Source organism: Brassica napus, unplaced genomic scaffold (assembly GCF_020379485.1).
Source record: "Brassica napus cultivar Da-Ae unplaced genomic scaffold, Da-Ae ScsIHWf_955;HRSCAF=1350, whole genome shotgun sequence".
In the NCBI taxonomy this organism is placed as follows: domain Eukaryota; kingdom Viridiplantae; phylum Streptophyta; class Magnoliopsida; order Brassicales; family Brassicaceae; genus Brassica; species Brassica napus.
In genome coordinates, this window is record NW_026016989.1 from 2,501 (window position 1) to 18,947 (window position 16,447).

A 16,447-nucleotide genomic window follows, 5' to 3' on the forward strand; every position below is an offset into this window, starting at 1 on the left:
TCATTCTTCAGAGAAATCAAGCACGTGAATACTAGTAGAAAGATAAATCTATGATTAAATCAGATTCAGAAACAAACAACAGAGAGTAAATTCCAAAACCCAGAACAGAGTATGCGAAACTCACAAGACCAAGTAAGCATCATTACCTTATCGACCAGAACAGACGGAAGGAACCCTAACGAGGAAAGAAAGATCTGTAAAAGGACGAAACTTTCGATTACAGAAACAGAGAACTTGTTCGTCATCGTACATGGAAATCGAACCTTGCGAATTTTCTTTAGAATCGAGCGAGGTGTTTAGTCATTGGATCACCTGCGCTTTTATCATAGAAGAAGAAGGTATTTCGTGGAAGATGAATACTCTCAACGGTTGATATTTGAAAAAAAAGAAAAAACAAAGTCGGTGATCAACATTTTTTACCGTTAGAGACGGGTAGGCCTGTACACGTGTCAAGCACTGATTTGTGAGTGAATATTTTTGTCACTTCGGTTTCCTTGTTCCCTAAGGATGATGCCCTTCGTTCGAAACTCTTAAAGAATCTGTTGTTAGTGTTGTGAATGTGTGTCTTACATCTCAATTTGAGTATTTATTTGTTTATAACTTCTTACCTTATTCCAAAAAACATTATCATATTTAATGTTTTTCGTTTTAAAAAACCATGGTGCCAAGCAAACACATTATCTAATATTACCAGAGAGACATCTAAGGGGACTCACTTGTATGATCTACGGTGAAGTAAAGGCTCCATTGGTTTCTGCGGTAGCGAAGCAAGAGTGTGCCGAGGAGGAGGAGGATCCGCAAGGTTGTGCCTCACGTTGCGTAGAACGTTTGAGGCGAAACGAGACGCGGCTCCAAGGCTCAACGACGATGATGAACCCGCGGCTGCTGTATCTCGTTTGCCCGTTCGAGCGCGTCTCCTAGACGGTCTTTTCTTCCTGTAATGATTTTGCCAATTTCCTACGACAGTGTCTCCGCCACGCTGCTTGTACAAAAGACGCTCTCCATGTTCTCCATTGCACTGAGTAAAGCCTGACAACATTACATAAAAAGAGATTGTAGTTCACCTTTAATAAGCTGAGAGAGAGAATGAGAAAGAGAACCTGAAAAGTATGCTGGAGCTGCTTGCTATGGAGGCGTCTGAATTGTGAAGCGGCAGATTTGAGATCCTCTGCGGCAAGGGAAAAGGCTTCTACTTTGGTGAGAGCCTGGACTGTCCTTGTCGAGATAGGAAAATGCGACCAACATTGAGGATCTAAAGCCCACGTTAGAAGATGATCTCCACAGAAATCACTTGCCTTGAAATGCACGACACTGAGGAACCCTGTTTGTCATCCATTGGTGGTCGCACTTATAAGCTTTCCTCTCATAACAAACACCATTTCCCCAACAGGATCTCCTTCACGGATCACGTATAGCTCTTGTCTGTGTAGAGGGCCGGTTTTAACCTATCGTATATAGCGTCAAATAATTGCTCACCCATTATCTCAAACATTGTTTTTTTTTTTCACTTCTTTTTTAATTCATTTTTATTTAGTTAAAAATATTCTTTACACATTGTTATGATTTCATATAATTATTATTCTATTTTCATTCATTTAGTATCTAGTCTACTATCATTCACAACGATAACACCTCGTCATTGTGTATATTTTAGATGATGGCATAGAAACTGCATAAGTTGCTATCGTTTGTATACAAGCTTGACACATTTTAATGATAAATTCACATTTTATCAAAAATAAATAAATGCAACTGTCCAGATTTGCGCCATGAAGTACATTTACCTTTTGATAAGCAAGAAGTTATAACATTATACATTGTGTATTTTTTTTTTGGACAACAAACATTGTATTAACACAAAAGGAGTCTAAAGCTCCCGAAATGGGTTCATTACAGATGTGGTAAGGGCTGATTTTGCCACCAAATCAGCTTCACCATTGAAGTTTCTAGAGATAAAGTGAAAAGAGACAAACGCAAGAAAATGATAGATATCAAACATGATATATTGTGTATATTATATAGTTTGTGGACTTCATTTTGTGTATTTTTATCGCAGTTACCTTGGTTGACAGAGAGCAAGGTAAATCCTACACGCTAAACCCTAAAAATCTCAAATACCCTTTTTTTTTGGTCAAACCTTGCAACTTCATTCATTTAACTAGTAACATTGTTCACAATCCCAGAGGGAGACATTGAAACAGAAAACAGAGCTGATTTAGCTAGACTATCAGCATCAACATTACCATTCCTACTAACAAACTTAAACGAGATAGATGAAAGGGACCGGCTCAACACGCCGATGTCATGGAGGATCCCTTGAAGAGAGATCACAGACATGTAAAAATCTCAAATACCCATAATCTTAAATATCCCATAATCTTAAATATCCCTTAATCTCAAATACCCTTTAATCTAAAATACTCCTTTAATCTCAAATACCCTCTTAATCTAAAATGCCCTCTTGATCTAAAATACTCCTATTCTCAAATACCCTTAATCTAAAATATTTTTTAATCTCAAATACCCTTTTATCTCAAGTACCCCTAATCTAAAATGCCTCCTTAATCTCAAATACCCCTAATCTCAAATACCCTCTTAATCTAAAATGCTCCCTTAATCTCAAATACCCTCTTAATCTAAAATATTCCCTTATTCTCATATACCCCTAAACCCTAAACCCTAAAAATCTCAAATACCCATATTCTCAAATATCCCTTATTCTCAAATACCCCTAAATCTCAATACCCATTAATCTCAAATACCCCTAATCTAAAATACTCCCTTAATCTCAAATACCCCTAATCTCAAATACCCTCTTAATCTAAAATACTCCTTCTCAAATACCCCTAATCTAAAATACCCCTTATTCTCAAATATCCTTTAATCTCAAGTACCCCTAATCTAAAATACCCATAATCTCAAATACCCTATTAATCTAAAATGTCTCCTTAATCTCAAATACCCTCTTAATCTAAAATACCCTCTTATTCTTATACACCCCTTAATCACATATACTCTCTATTCTCATATACCCTTTAATCCTTAATACCCTTTATCCCAAATACCTCTATTCTCATATACCCTTATTCTCATATGCCCTTTATCCAAAATATACATTAATCTTAAATATTTCTTAGTCCTCTTACCCCTAATCCCAAATACTTCTAATCCCTAAACCCTTATTTCCATATATCCCCTAGTCCCAAGTACCCTATTTAAATTTACACCTAATCTCATTATCCCTAATCCTTTATACATTTAAATCCCAAATACCCTTAGTTTTATACGGCTAATCTCATATACCTTCTAAGGATTATTCTAAACCAAACGCTCCTAAGCATTATTCTAAGCCAAACCCTAAACCCAACCTAAACCAAACGCTAAACCATTCCTACTATCTAAACCCTAAATTCTACCTAACCCTAAACCCTACCTAAACCTAGACCTTAACCCTACCTAACCCTAAACCCTACATAAACCTAACCCTAATCCCTAAACCCTTCCTACTACCTAAACCCTCAACCTATCTAACCGTAAACCTACCTAACGCTAAACGTAAACCCTACCTAACCCTAAAACCCAACCTAAAACCTAACCCTAACCTTACCTAACCCTAACCCTAAACCATATTAACCCTAAACCCTACCTAACCCTAAACACTACCTAGCCCTACAAAACTCTAAACCCTACTAACCCTACCCCCTGTTCGAAACTACGCTAGGCGCTAGTCGGGCGGCTATTCTGGGCCTAGCGAGTTACCAAATAATCGGGGAGTAATCGGAGATTAATCGGCGATTAAGTCCAAGACATTTTACTGATATATATTTGATTTGGCAAACATACCAATATGTTGACTTGTCCTGGTGGTTAGAAACGCGGATAAAGACATCGTGACCCGGTTTCGAAGCCCAGCTTGAACATTTGTTTTGCATTTTCCGGCTTTAATTCATTAAATGAGAAAATTACATGTTTACCCTCGTCTCTTTGCTAATGTTCTCTGCAACCCTAGCCGCCATCTATATGCTTCAAACACGATTTTTCATCTTTTTATCTGTTTTGTTCAAATTTTCTCGGTTTAGCAACACGTTTTGGTAATCTTAGGCATCGATTTCACTGATTCCACGTTTAAATCGAAAAAAAAAACAGTCCACCGCCGGGCCACTCCGATTTGCTCCTCCTCGCCACGGTGAGTATACGCCTAACGCTTATCCGGCCGAGAACTCGTCAACTCGGGCGCGTTTTCGAACAGAGACCCTACGTAACCTAAAACCTTTCTAACCCTAAACCCTTTCTAGCCCTAAACCCTGCCTAACCCTAAACCCTTTCAAACCCTAAACCCTACCTAACCCTAAACCCTCCCAAACCCTAAACCCCTTCTAACCCTAAATCTGACCTAACTCTAAACCCTGCCTAACCCTAAACCCAACCTAACCCTAAACCCTTTTTAACCTTAAACCCTTTCTAGCCCTAAATCCTACTAACCATAAACCCTACTAACCATATATCCTTTCTAACCCTATACCCTGCTAACCCTAAACCCTACCTAATTCTAAACCCTACCTAACCCTAAACTCTACTAACCCTAAACCTAGCCCTAAAACCTACCTAACCCTAAACCCTACTAACCCTAAGCCCTACCTAATTCTAAACCCTACCTAGCCCTAAACCCTACCTAACTCTTAACCCTACCTACCCTAACCCTACCTAACCCTAAACCCTACCTAGCCCTAAACCCTACTAACCCTAAACCCTACCTAACCCTAAACCCTACCCAACCCTAAACCCTACTAAGTTTAAACCCTACTAACCCTAAACCCTACCTAACCCTAAACCCTACTAATTCCAAACCTACTTAACCCTAAACCCTACCTAACCCTAAACCCTACCTTGCCCCAAACCCTACTAACCCTAAACCCTACCGAACCCTAAACCCTAATAACCCTAAACCTTACCTAACCCTATACCCTACCAACCCTAAACCCTACCTAACCCTAAACCCTACTAACCCTAAACCCTACCTACCTTAAACCCTACCCTAAACCCTTTTTAACCCTAATCCCTACCTAACCCTAAACCCTACTAACCCTAAACCCTACCTACCCTAAACCCTTTTTAACCCTAAACCCTACCTAACCCTAAACCCTTTCTTACCCTAAACCATTTGTAACCCTAAACCCTGCCTAACCCTATAAACCCTACCTAACCCTAAACCCTTTCTAACCCTAAATCCTACCTAACCCTAAACCCTACCTAACCCTAAACCCTACTAACCCTAAACCCTACCTAATTCTATACCCTACCTAACCCTAAACCCTAACTACCCTAAACCCTACTAATTCCAAACCCTACCTAACCCTAAACCCTACCTAACCCTAAACCCTACTTAACCCTAAACCCTACCTAACCCTAAAGCCTACCTTGCCTTAAACCCTACTAACCCTAAACCCTACCTAACCCTAAACCCTACCTACCCTAAACCCTTTTTAACCCTAAACTCTTTCTAACCCTAAACCCTACCTAGCCTTAAACCCTACTAACCCTAAACCCTACCTAACCCTAAACCTTACCCAACCCTAAACCCTACTAACTTTAAACCCTACTAACCCTAAACCCTACTAATTCCAAACCCTACCTAACCCTAAACCCTACCTTGCCCCAAACCCTAGTAACCCTAAACCCTACCTAACCCTAAACCCTACTAACCCTAAACCTCACCTAACCCTAAACCCTACCAACCCTAAACCCTACCTAACCCTAAACCCTACCAACCCTAAACCCTACCTAGCCCTAAACCCTACCCTAAACCCTTTTTAACTCTAAACCCTTTCTAACCCTAAACCATTCGTAACCCTAAACCCTGCCTAACCCTAAACCCTTTCTAACCCTAAACCCTTTCTAACCCTAAACCCTACCTAACCCTAAACCCTACCTAACCCTACACCCTACTAACCTTAAATCCTACCTAATTCTAAAACCTACCTAACCCTAAACCCTACCTACCCTAAACCCTACTAATTCCAAACCCTACCTAACCCTAAACCCTACCTAACCCTAAACCCTACTTAACCCTAAACCCTTTCTAACCCTAAACCCTACCTTGCCCTAAACCCTATTAACCCTAAATCCTTTCTAACTCTTGACCCTTTGTAACCCTAAACCATGCCTAACCCTATAAACCCTACCTAACCCTAAACCCTTTCTAACACTAAACCGTACCTAACCCGAAACCACGCTAACCCTAAACCCTACCTAACCCTAAACCCTACTATCCCTAAACCCTACCTAATTCTAAACCCTACCTAACCTTCAACCCTACCTAACCCTAAACCCTACCTAACCCAAAACCCTACCTAACCCTAAACCCTACCTACCCTAAACCTTACCTAACCCTAAATTTTACCTAGCCCTAAAACCTACTAACCCTAAACCCTACCTAACCCTAAATCCTACCAACCTTAAACCCTACCTAACCTTAAACCCTACTAACCCTAAACCCTACCTAACCCTAAACCCTTTTTAACCTTAAACCCTACCTAACCTTAAACCCTTTCTTACCCTAAACCCTTCCAAACCCTAAACCCTGCCTAACCCTAAAAAGCCTACCTAGCCCTAAATGCCTCCTTAATCTCAAATACCCCTAATCTCAAATACCCTCTTAATCTAAAATGCTCCCTTAATCTCAAATACCCTCTTAATCTAAAATATTCCCTTATTCTCATATACCCCTAAACCCTAAACCCTAAAAATCTCAAATACCCATATTCTCAAATATCCCTTATTCTCAAATACCCCTAAATCTCAATACCCATTAATCTCAAATACCCCTAATCTAAAATACTCCCTTAATCTCAAATACCCCTAATCTCAAATACCCTCTTAATCTAAAATACTCCTTCTCAAATACCCCTAATCTAAAATACCCCTTATTCTCAAATATCCTTTAATCTCAAGTACCCCTAATCTAAAATACCCCCTTAATCTCAAATACCCATAATCTCAAATACCCTATTAATCTAAAATGTCTCCTTAATCTCAAATACCCTCTTAATCTAAAATACCCTCTTATTCTTATACACCCCTTAATCACATATACTCTCTATTCTCATATACCCTTTAATCCTTAATACCCTTTATCCCAAATACCTCTATTCTCATATACCCTTATTCTCATATGCCCTTTATCCAAAATATACATTAATCTTAAATATTTCTTAGTCCTCTTACCCCTAATCCCAAATACTTCTAATCCCTAAACCCTTATTTCCATATATCCCCTAGTCCCAAGTACCCTATTTAAATTTACACCTAATCTCATTATCCCTAATCCTTTATACATTTAAATCCCAAATACCCTTAGTTTTATACGGCTAATCTCATATACCTTCTAAGGATTATTCTAAACCAAACGCTCCTAAGCATTATTCTAAGCCAAACCCTAAACCCAACCTAAACCAAACGCTAAACCATTCCTACTATCTAAACCCTAAATTCTACCTAACCCTAAACCCTACCTAAACCTAGACCTTAACCCTACCTAACCCTAAACCCTACATAAACCTAACCCTAATCCCTAAACCCTTCCTACTACCTAAACCCTCAACCTATCTAACCGTAAACCTACCTAACGCTAAACGTAAACCCTACCTAACCCTAAAACCCAACCTAAAACCTAACCCTAACCTTACCTAACCCTAACCCTAAACCATATTAACCCTAAACCCTACCTAACCCTAAACACTACCTAGCCTTACAAAACTCTAAACCCTACTAACCCTACCCCCTGTTCGAAACTACGCTAGGCGCTAGTCGGGCGGCTATTCTGGGCCTAGCGAGTTACCAAATAATCGGGGAGTAATCGGAGATTAATCGGCGATTAAGTCCAAGACATTTTACTGATATATATTTGATTTGGCAAACATACCAATATGTTGACTTGTCCTGGTGGTTAGAAACGCGGATAAAGACATCGTGACCCGGTTTCGAAGCCCAGCTTGAACATTTGTTTTGCATTTTCCGGCTTTAATTCATTAAATGAGAAAATTACATGTTTACCCTCGTCTCTTTGCTAATGTTCTCTGCAACCCTAGCCGCCATCTATATGCTTCAAACACGATTTTTCATCTTTTTATCAGTTTTGTTCAAATTTTCTCGGTTTAGCAACACGTTTTGGTAATCTTAGGCATCGATTTCACTGATTCCACGTTTAAATCGAAAAAAAAAACAGTCCACCGCCGGGCCACTCCGATTTGCTCCTCCTCGCCACGGTGAGTATACGCCTAACGCTTATCCGGCCGAGAACTCGTCAACTCGGGCGCGTTTTCGAACAGAGACCCTACGTAACCTAAAACCTTTCTAACCCTAAACCCTTTCTAGCCCTAAACCCTGCCTAACCCTAAACCCTTTCAAACCCTAAACCCTACCTAACCCTAAACCCTCCCAAACCCTAAACCCCTTCTAACCCTAAATCTGACCTAACTCTAAACCCTGCCTAACCCTAAACCCAACCTAACCCTAAACCCTTTTTAACCTTAAACCCTTTCTAGCCCTAAATCCTACTAACCATAAACCCTACTAACCATATATCCTTTCTAACCCTATACCCTGCTAACCCTAAACCCTACCTAATTCTAAACCCTACCTAACCCTAAACTCTACTAACCCTAAACCTAGCCCTAAAACCTACCTAACCCTAAACCCTACTAACCCTAAGCCCTACCTAATTCTAAACCCTACCTAGCCCTAAACCCTACCTAACTCTTAACCCTACCTACCCTAACCCTACCTAACCCTAAACCCTACCTAGCCCTAAACCCTACTAACCCTAAACCCTACCTAACCCTAAACCCTACCCAACCCTAAACCCTACTAAGTTTAAACCCTACTAACCCTAAACCCTACCTAACCCTAAACCCTACAAATTCCAAACCCTACTTAACCCTAAACCCTACCTAACCCTAAACCCTACCTTGCCCCAAACCCTACTAACCCTAAACCCTACCTAACCCTAAACCCTAATAACCCTAAACCTTACCTAACCCTATACCCTACCAACCCTAAACCCTACCTAACCCTAAACCCTACTAACCCTAAACCCTACCTACCTTAAACCCTACCCTAAACCCTTTTTAACCCTAATCCCTACCTAACCCTAAACCCTACTAACCCTAAACCCTACCTACCCTAAACCCTACCTAACCCTAAACCCTTTCTTACCCTAAACCATTTGTAACCCTAAACCCTGCCTAACCCTATAAACCCTACCTAACCCTAAACCCTTTCTAACCCTAAATCCTACCTAACCCTAAACCCTACCTAACCCTAAACCCTACTAACCCTAAACCCTACCTAATTCTATACCCTACCTAACCCTAAACCCTAACTACCCTAAACCCTACTAATTCCAAACCCTACCTAACCCTAAACCCTACCTAACCCTAAACCCTACTTAACCCTAAACCCTACCTAACCCTAAAGCCTACCTTGCCTTAAACCCTACTAACCCTAAACCCTACCTAACCCTAAACCCTACCTACCCTAAACCCTTTTTAACCCTAAACTCTTTCTAACCCTAAACCCTACCTAGCCTTAAACCCTACTAACCCTAAACCCTACCTAACCCTAAACCTTACCCAACCCTAAACCCTACTAACTTTAAACCCTACTAACCCTAAACCCTACTAATTCCAAACCCTACCTAACCCTAAACCCTACCTTGCCCCAAACCCTAATAACCCTAAACCCTACCTAACCCTAAACCCTACTAACCCTAAACCTCACCTAACCCTAAACCCTACCAACCCTAAACCCTACCTAACCCTAAACCCTACCAAACCTAAACCCTACCTAGCCCTAAACCCTACCCTAAACCCTTTTTAACTCTAAACCCTACCTAACCCTAAACCCTTTCTAACCCTAAACCATTCGTAACCCTAAACCCTGCCTAACCCTAAACCCTTTCTAACCCTAAACCCTTTCTAACCCTAAACCCTACCTAACCCTAAACCCTACCTAACCCTAAACCCTACTAACCTTAAACCCTACCTAATTCTAAAACCTACCTAACCCTAAACCCTACCTACCCTAAACCCTACTAATTCCAAACCCTACCTAACCCTAAACCCTACCTAACCCTAAACCCTACTTAACCCTAAACCCTTTCTAACCTTAAACCCTACCTTGCCCTAAACCCTATTAACCCTAAATCCTTTCTAACTCTAGACCCTTTGTAACCCTAAACCATGCCTAACCCTATAAACCCTACCTAACCCTAAACCCTTTCTAACACTAAACCCTACCTAACCCGAAACCACGCTAACCCTAAACCCTACCTAACCCTAAACCCTACTATCCCTAAACCCTACCTAATTCTAAACCCTACCTAACCTTCAACCCTACCTAACCCTAAACCCTACCTAACCCAAAACCCTACCTAACCCTAAACCCTACCTACCCTAAACCTTACCTAACCCTAAACTTTACCTAGCCCTAAAACCTACTAACCCTAAACCCTACCTAACCCTAAATCCTACCAACCTTAAACCCTACCTAACCTTAAACCCTACTAACCCTAAACCCTACCTAACCCTAAACCCTTTTTAACCTTAAACCCTACCTAACCTTAAACCCTTTCTTACCCTAAACCCTTCCAAACCCTAAACCCTGCCTAACCCTAAAAAGCCTACCTAGCCCTAAACCCTTTCTACCCCTAAACCCTGCTAACCCTAAACCCTGTTAACCCTAAACCCTTTCTACCCCTAAACCCTGCTAACCCTAAACCCTGTTAACCCTAAAACCTGCCTAAACCTAACCTTAACACCCTACCTAAACCTAACCATAAATCTCATCTAACGCTAAAACTCTACCAACCGTAAACACTAAAAAATAATCTCAAAACTTAAAGCTAAAAAAACCTAAACTCTACTGCTATGTAATTTGTTGTTGTCATATTTAAATAACAAATTACATAACGGATTTTAAAACTTACATCCATTATTTTAATTGCCAAAATATTTTGAAAGTTGTATCTTATGAATAAAAAAAGTAAATTATATTTTAATAACGTTAAATTTTGTTAAAGTAGAATGAAAAACTATTATCATAAATAAATAAAGAATTTCGATGAAATTTGAAAATCTTCGAATCAATAACAATTAATTAGTAGTATTTCAAAAACCATTAAACTATTATAGCAGTAGAATCTCAAAAAAAAAAATATTCTTTACATAAATTGGAAACAAGTTTTGTTTTTTGACTAGAGATCCAATTTATACCACTAAAATATTTTAATATTTAATTGTTCAGAAATAACATGTTAATGTTCTTAAAACAATAACCATCCTTAAATTTTTGCTCATTCAAAAATATAATATTCTTTATATAAATTGGAAACAAGTTTTGTTTTTTGACTAGAGATCCAAGTTTAAATTATACCACTAAAATATTTTAATATTTAATTGTTCAGAAATATATATATTTATATACTCGAAAGTAGACAATGCATAGATAATACTAAATTGATCGCAAGAATTCTTTTTGGAAAACACAATATAACTAGTGTAATATACAAAAAACTTTTCAAAAATTTATGAAAATATTTAAGTCCGCATCGCTGGCAAAACACCTAGTTGTACCTTTTGATCAAAAAAAAAAAAAAAAAAAAAAAAAACACCTAGTTGTACCTACATAGAAAGCACCAGAGAATGGATGGTTTACATATAGGACAAATTATTTGCACTTAAACCACTTGATCAAGTGGAAGTGATCGTATCATTTTTCAAATGTGCACTATGGATACGATTACTGTTGTGGCTTATAAGTATTTGTTTATGTTTTAGGAATACAAATTTGTACCAAAACTAAAAATATATATATATTCGTTGGGTAATATTTTGTTTAACTTAAAAATGTTATAGTTCAAGCTAGTTCGTGTGTATACAAGTATGAAGGAAGAGTTACGGCGTCTGAAACTGTTGACTTATGCACAATACTGAAAGAATAAAATTCGAAGATGTTATCAATGTGAGAGGCTTGCTTTCTAGAACAACCAATGTTTTCTCTTTGGCTTCTGCTGAACTGGAACCGCTGCACTCAGAAAGAAGATCATAATCAGTGTCCTCAAGCACAAAGCCACCATTTTGTTACACTTTGTAAGCAGAAAGACAAACCTTGATTATCGTATAAAGAGTTATAATGCACCTCTGACCAGAAACTTAACCATAACTCTGCACCATTCCAAACATATAAAGCCACAACTTTGTAAGAGTGCATTTTCCATATGCTACTTAAGATCAAGTAGCGATGAGTGAAGGTGAAAAGAAATATATTATGGAGTCTCACCACGCTTAGGTGCTTGGTCTTGAGGCATAATTTCAATGAAGCAAGTGTCTCTGAAGGATGTCAGCAGGCATATCTTTGCTGCAAACTATTCAAGGGAGATGCAATGGAAAAAATTGTTAAGAAAAAGGTAAAGAAAACAGTGCCTAATGTAGTGCACAAAAAAAAAAAAAAAAAAAAAAAAAAAAAAAAAAAACAGTGCCTAATGCCACAAAAGTCAGCGATTACTTTACATGCCTTCTCGAGGATGTGCTAAAGTGTTACCTATTTCATGTAACATGCATATGAAACAAAGGACATGAAGAAGACTAGATAGGGGAAAAAAAACATCAACAGAACTAGAGCAGATGATACGAGAACAAAGGAAAGATCATTTAGGTACATTTTAACTATTAATACAAGTGCTGTGAAAACTGAGACAAAAAGGAAAATTACCCTATCTGCCGCAGCTTGTAGGGTAATATGGTCTCCCCATTCTCCAAGTCTGTCATTCATGTAATTTTGAACTTGAAACAGAAGAATTTAAAGATCAAACCAATTATGGCTTAGAGGAGAAATGAAAATAACTTACTTTGCCATCCTCTTGTAATACCGTTTGTATTTCATCGGAACATAACTTTCGTATATAGTGCGATTGTCCTTGAGCTGTAGCAACAAGACAAAAACAACAGAATAACTAGGAAATGACGTACGAAAAGGAATGTGTGCACCTAATACTGAAACAGGTACTAAATCCATTTGTTCAATTGCAACAATGGTTTAATGAAAATCATAAAAGACAGTCATCACTCTCTCTCTTTGATCATCGTCATAACTCATAAGACATCTAACCTGTTTAACAACTTCTCCCCTAACTTGCTTGTGGTACTCTGAAGATCGGTACAACTGGTCAGAAAGAGCTCGGAACTGAAAGACACTCAAAAAGATATGAGTATACGACTAGAGAGAGAAAAGAAAGAGATAAAGAAGATTTGTTTGAAATTTGGCCTCTATTCACCTGGCAGTTCCCATCACCAGAGACCTTCAACTCACACAAACCATAAACATTTAGCCTGCGAGGAAGATCAAACTTAAGAATTAACAATGAAAGAAAGTGTATCACAGGGTATTAATCTCAGTTTGACTTGTCTAGGAGTAAACATTATAGAATGAGTATACTAACATATCCACAACAACGAGCGAGAGTCCTCCTAGTTATGTTAAGAAAAGAGAAAGAAGAGAGTGAGCATATGGGAAAGAACCTTTGAAGAAGGCGTTGGTGATCCAAGGTGGCATCATTTAAGTTGGGAATATAAGAATTTATCCGCGGAACATGCTGCAAAACAAGAAAAGGTGTATCATAGCTATACAATAGCATTTGGTTGTAGGAAGGGGACTAGAACCAAGCTTACGGGAACGGGAGCAAGATTGGAGAGGCGTCTGCCTACTGCACCATCTAGTTTAGTGTATTCTTCAGATAACATGAGAGCAATCATCCGATCATCCTGAGTATCCGTTTGACTCCTCCAAGAGGTTGAACTCGAAGAGTCTCCCATCATGTTTTCTTGTGACGTAGTAGGTGAAACAGAGAAACTCCTTCTAGTCCTACAACAAGAAGCTGGATCACGTTATGAAGGAAATTTTCATTGATTTAAGTTATGAACATGGCCTTAAAAGCATGAAAATTTGGAGAGATCAAGACATGATGCGAAAAGATGACACAAAGCTTGAAATTGGACAGAGAGAGAGAGAGAGCGCAGGAAAGTGGAAATTTGTGTTACATAAAAGGAGAATGATGAAAGAAGAAAGGAAATGAAATGAATCGATTGGATCTGGGAATAAGCCAATCATCAGCCACATCGAGACTATCGGATCTAAAAGAAATGGAAAGGATAAAGATTCCAAAGAGCAGAAAAGTTGATACCTTACGGTGCGAAGGAGACAGCAAGTTGGTGTCGACGATCTTTTTTTTTTTTTTTTTTTTTGTGATCAACAATTGAACAAAAACAAAGTTTGGCTTTTTCTTTCACCACATTATTAAGACATTGGCAGTTGGCTGGCGGGTAACAAAACCGCGTTCTTTGTCTCTGCTACCTTTGTTTTCAGCCAAACCCAAAAGTCAAGTATGTTTTATTACGTACTACTTGCATCTATAATAATCTTAACAAACTAACCTTTTTTTTACCCAATATGTCAAAATAAGATTTTATTTCACACTCCTCGGCATCTGAAAATCTGAATCTTAACAAGGTAAACCTTTTCTCCATGTCCCCTACTCAGTATCTCAAGTCTTCATTTCTTTCTTTGCTTTTAATACATCATACATTCGAATCCAGGCCATACATTTCAGTATCCAACCCTCCTCTTCTTGTTGCTGTGCATTTCCCTGGATGATGTCAAACTGGTAAGTTGCTTAGGTATGGCTGCTCCACAACTTTTTAAAGCCACAACCAAATCAGGGAACAGATGTTTGCTCTCCTCGTTTACAAACAAAATGGCACTGCCCTGGTCTCCCATCCTAGAGGCCCTGCCAATTACATGTATGTACTCCTTGATGGTATTAGGCATGTCAAACACGATTACCTGCCTTACTACCAACAGGTCAACTCCTCGGCCTAGAACTCCAGTTGATACAAGAAGCGGCACCTCTCCACCCAAAAACGACCCCATTACATCTCTCCTCTCCCTCATTGGCTTCTCCCCATGGATCGATAGAGCTTTTATCCCAGTCACCACAGTTATAGCATTAGCCAAGAGATCTGCTCCAGCTCTCGAACTCACATAAACAACAGCTGGGGGTTTGAAATGGTTTTGACTTGTCAGTATCTCAAAGAGCTTCTGTTTCTTTTGCTTTGCATCAACCCATATAGCCAATTGTTTGACAGCTTTGCTAGGTGTGTTGGGTTTACCTATGGACACCAAAATCATTTCCTTGGCTAGAGACCCTCCCACCTTCTCCACCTCCCTTGAGACCGTCGCTGAGAACAGCAAGACCTGCGGTTGTGATAAAGCCCTAAATATCTGCATCACCTGATCAATGAAACCTCTCTGGAGCATGCAGTCAACCTCATCCAGCACAAACATCATAACATCCTCTAGTTCAATGGTGTGCTTTGCTAGAAGGTCTACAAGCCGACCTGGGGTGCCAATAATCAACTCTACACCTTGGTGAATGCGGTAGAGTTGTCCAGACATGGGATCCCCGCCTACAACAAGTGCAGTCTTAAATGGGAGTCCCTTTCCGAGCATCTTAGCCTGAGCTTCAACTTGGACGCAGAGCTCTCTAGTTGGAGCCAAAACCAAAGCCAAGGGGTTCCTGGGGTCGGAGGAGGGATGCTCAGAGCGAAAACGTGCACAACGAGAGACAATAGGAACAAGAAAAGAAGCAGTCTTGCCGGAGCCAGTGTGAGCCGAAGCGAGCAGACTTGAGCCGCTTAAAGCAGCTGGAACTGCTTGCATCTGGATAGGGGTGGGAAAGTCATAACCAGCCGTTTCTAAATTAAGAAGAAGCTTAGGAGGAAGTCCACAAGAGGTGAAAGAGAGGACAGGAGGAGGAACGGCTGCTCCTTGGACATGAATATCAAGCTTGCTTCTAAGCCGTAGAGAATAATAATCGGTGGAAGAAGATCCAACATAGAAGCACTCATCAGTGGCAGGAAACACTCTAGTCTTCTTCAAAAGTGTTTGCTTACACTCGAGACTGCAGATGTCATCATTGGTCTCGTCACAAATGTACTCACCGTAACGACAGCAGATTACACATTTAGGCTCCCCGGGAAGAGGCGATCTTTGATCTATAGACTTTTGTTTGATACCACCATCTACACATAAAAAAAGCTAGGCCGATTAAACCGTGCCAAAGAGAAGATGAACGACAAGCAATCCTAAGTGAGACTAACCAGAGAGGTAAGGGACGCAGCTATCTTCGTTCATACTCTTCAGACAGAAACCAGCTTCCGTAAACACATACGCACGACACCAATCAGCCAAAGATAATTCAATCTAACACAAACAAACACAGCAATTGAAAGAATCAAATCATCCGAGGCGAGAAATATAGACTCGCTAGCAAACACAAGGCTTTTCCAATCGGTAGGGTGTGTGTTGATCGACGCAAGAAGAAGAAGAAGAAGAA

General features: G+C 39.6%; 2 protein-coding genes across 7 annotated transcripts; both read right to left on the reverse strand.

The window, feature by feature from the left end:
- Window positions 1-11,872: 11,872 nt before the first annotated feature.
- Window positions 11,873-14,414, reverse strand: LOC106436519 (OVARIAN TUMOR DOMAIN-containing deubiquitinating enzyme 12). Of its 6 annotated transcripts, none has more exons than XM_048775634.1 (10): window positions 14,237-14,414; window positions 13,725-13,917; window positions 13,575-13,648; window positions 13,331-13,385; window positions 13,165-13,239; window positions 12,905-12,978; window positions 12,769-12,817; window positions 12,340-12,421; window positions 12,165-12,221; window positions 11,873-12,081 (listed from the first exon to the last, which is right to left on the reverse strand). In XM_048775634.1, exons 2-10 carry the CDS (start codon window positions 13,869-13,871, stop codon window positions 12,035-12,037), a joined length of 660 nt encoding a protein of 219 aa, XP_048631591.1. In that variant the 5' UTR covers window positions 13,872-13,917; window positions 14,237-14,414; the 3' UTR covers window positions 11,873-12,034. The 6 variants fall into 6 exon arrangements, with proteins under 6 accessions (XP_048631591.1, XP_048631590.1, XP_048631589.1 ...); XM_048775633.1 differs by having other exon boundaries at window positions 12,337-12,421; window positions 14,237-14,399; XM_048775632.1 differs by lacking the exon at window positions 14,237-14,414 and adding an exon at window positions 14,094-14,223 and having other exon boundaries at window positions 12,337-12,421.
- An 89-nt stretch (window positions 14,415-14,503) lies between these two features.
- On the reverse strand, window positions 14,504-16,447 carry LOC106436515 (DEAD-box ATP-dependent RNA helicase 41-like). Its single transcript, XM_048775628.1, has 2 exons — window positions 16,212-16,447; window positions 14,504-16,133 (listed from the first exon to the last, which is right to left on the reverse strand). The coding sequence occupies exons 1-2, from the start codon at window positions 16,243-16,245 to the stop codon at window positions 14,659-14,661; spliced, it is 1,509 nt and encodes a 502-aa protein (XP_048631585.1). The 5' UTR covers window positions 16,246-16,447; the 3' UTR covers window positions 14,504-14,658.

What these genes read in the sequence shown, in the direction of transcription:
- LOC106436519 (XM_048775630.1), bottom strand. Translation starts at nt 14,172, where the DNA reads ATGTGGCTGATGATTGGCTTATTCCCAGATCCAATCGATTCATTTCAT. An exon ending in GTGTCATCTTTTCGCATCAT is followed by an intron (nt 13,918 to 14,014) that starts GTCTTGATCTCT and finishes TTCTTGTTGTAG; the next exon opens with GACTAGAAGGAGTTTCTCTG. An exon ending in CCAATCTTGCTCCCGTTCCC is followed by an intron (nt 13,649 to 13,724) that starts GTAAGCTTGGTT and finishes CTTGTTTTGCAG; the next exon opens with CATGTTCCGCGGATAAATTC.
- LOC106436515 (XM_048775628.1), bottom strand. Translation starts at nt 16,245, where the DNA reads ATGAACGAAGATAGCTGCGTCCCTTACCTCTCTG. An exon ending in CTGCGTCCCTTACCTCTCTG is followed by an intron (nt 16,134 to 16,211) that starts GTTAGTCTCACT and finishes TTTTATGTGTAG; the next exon opens with ATGGTGGTATCAAACAAAAG.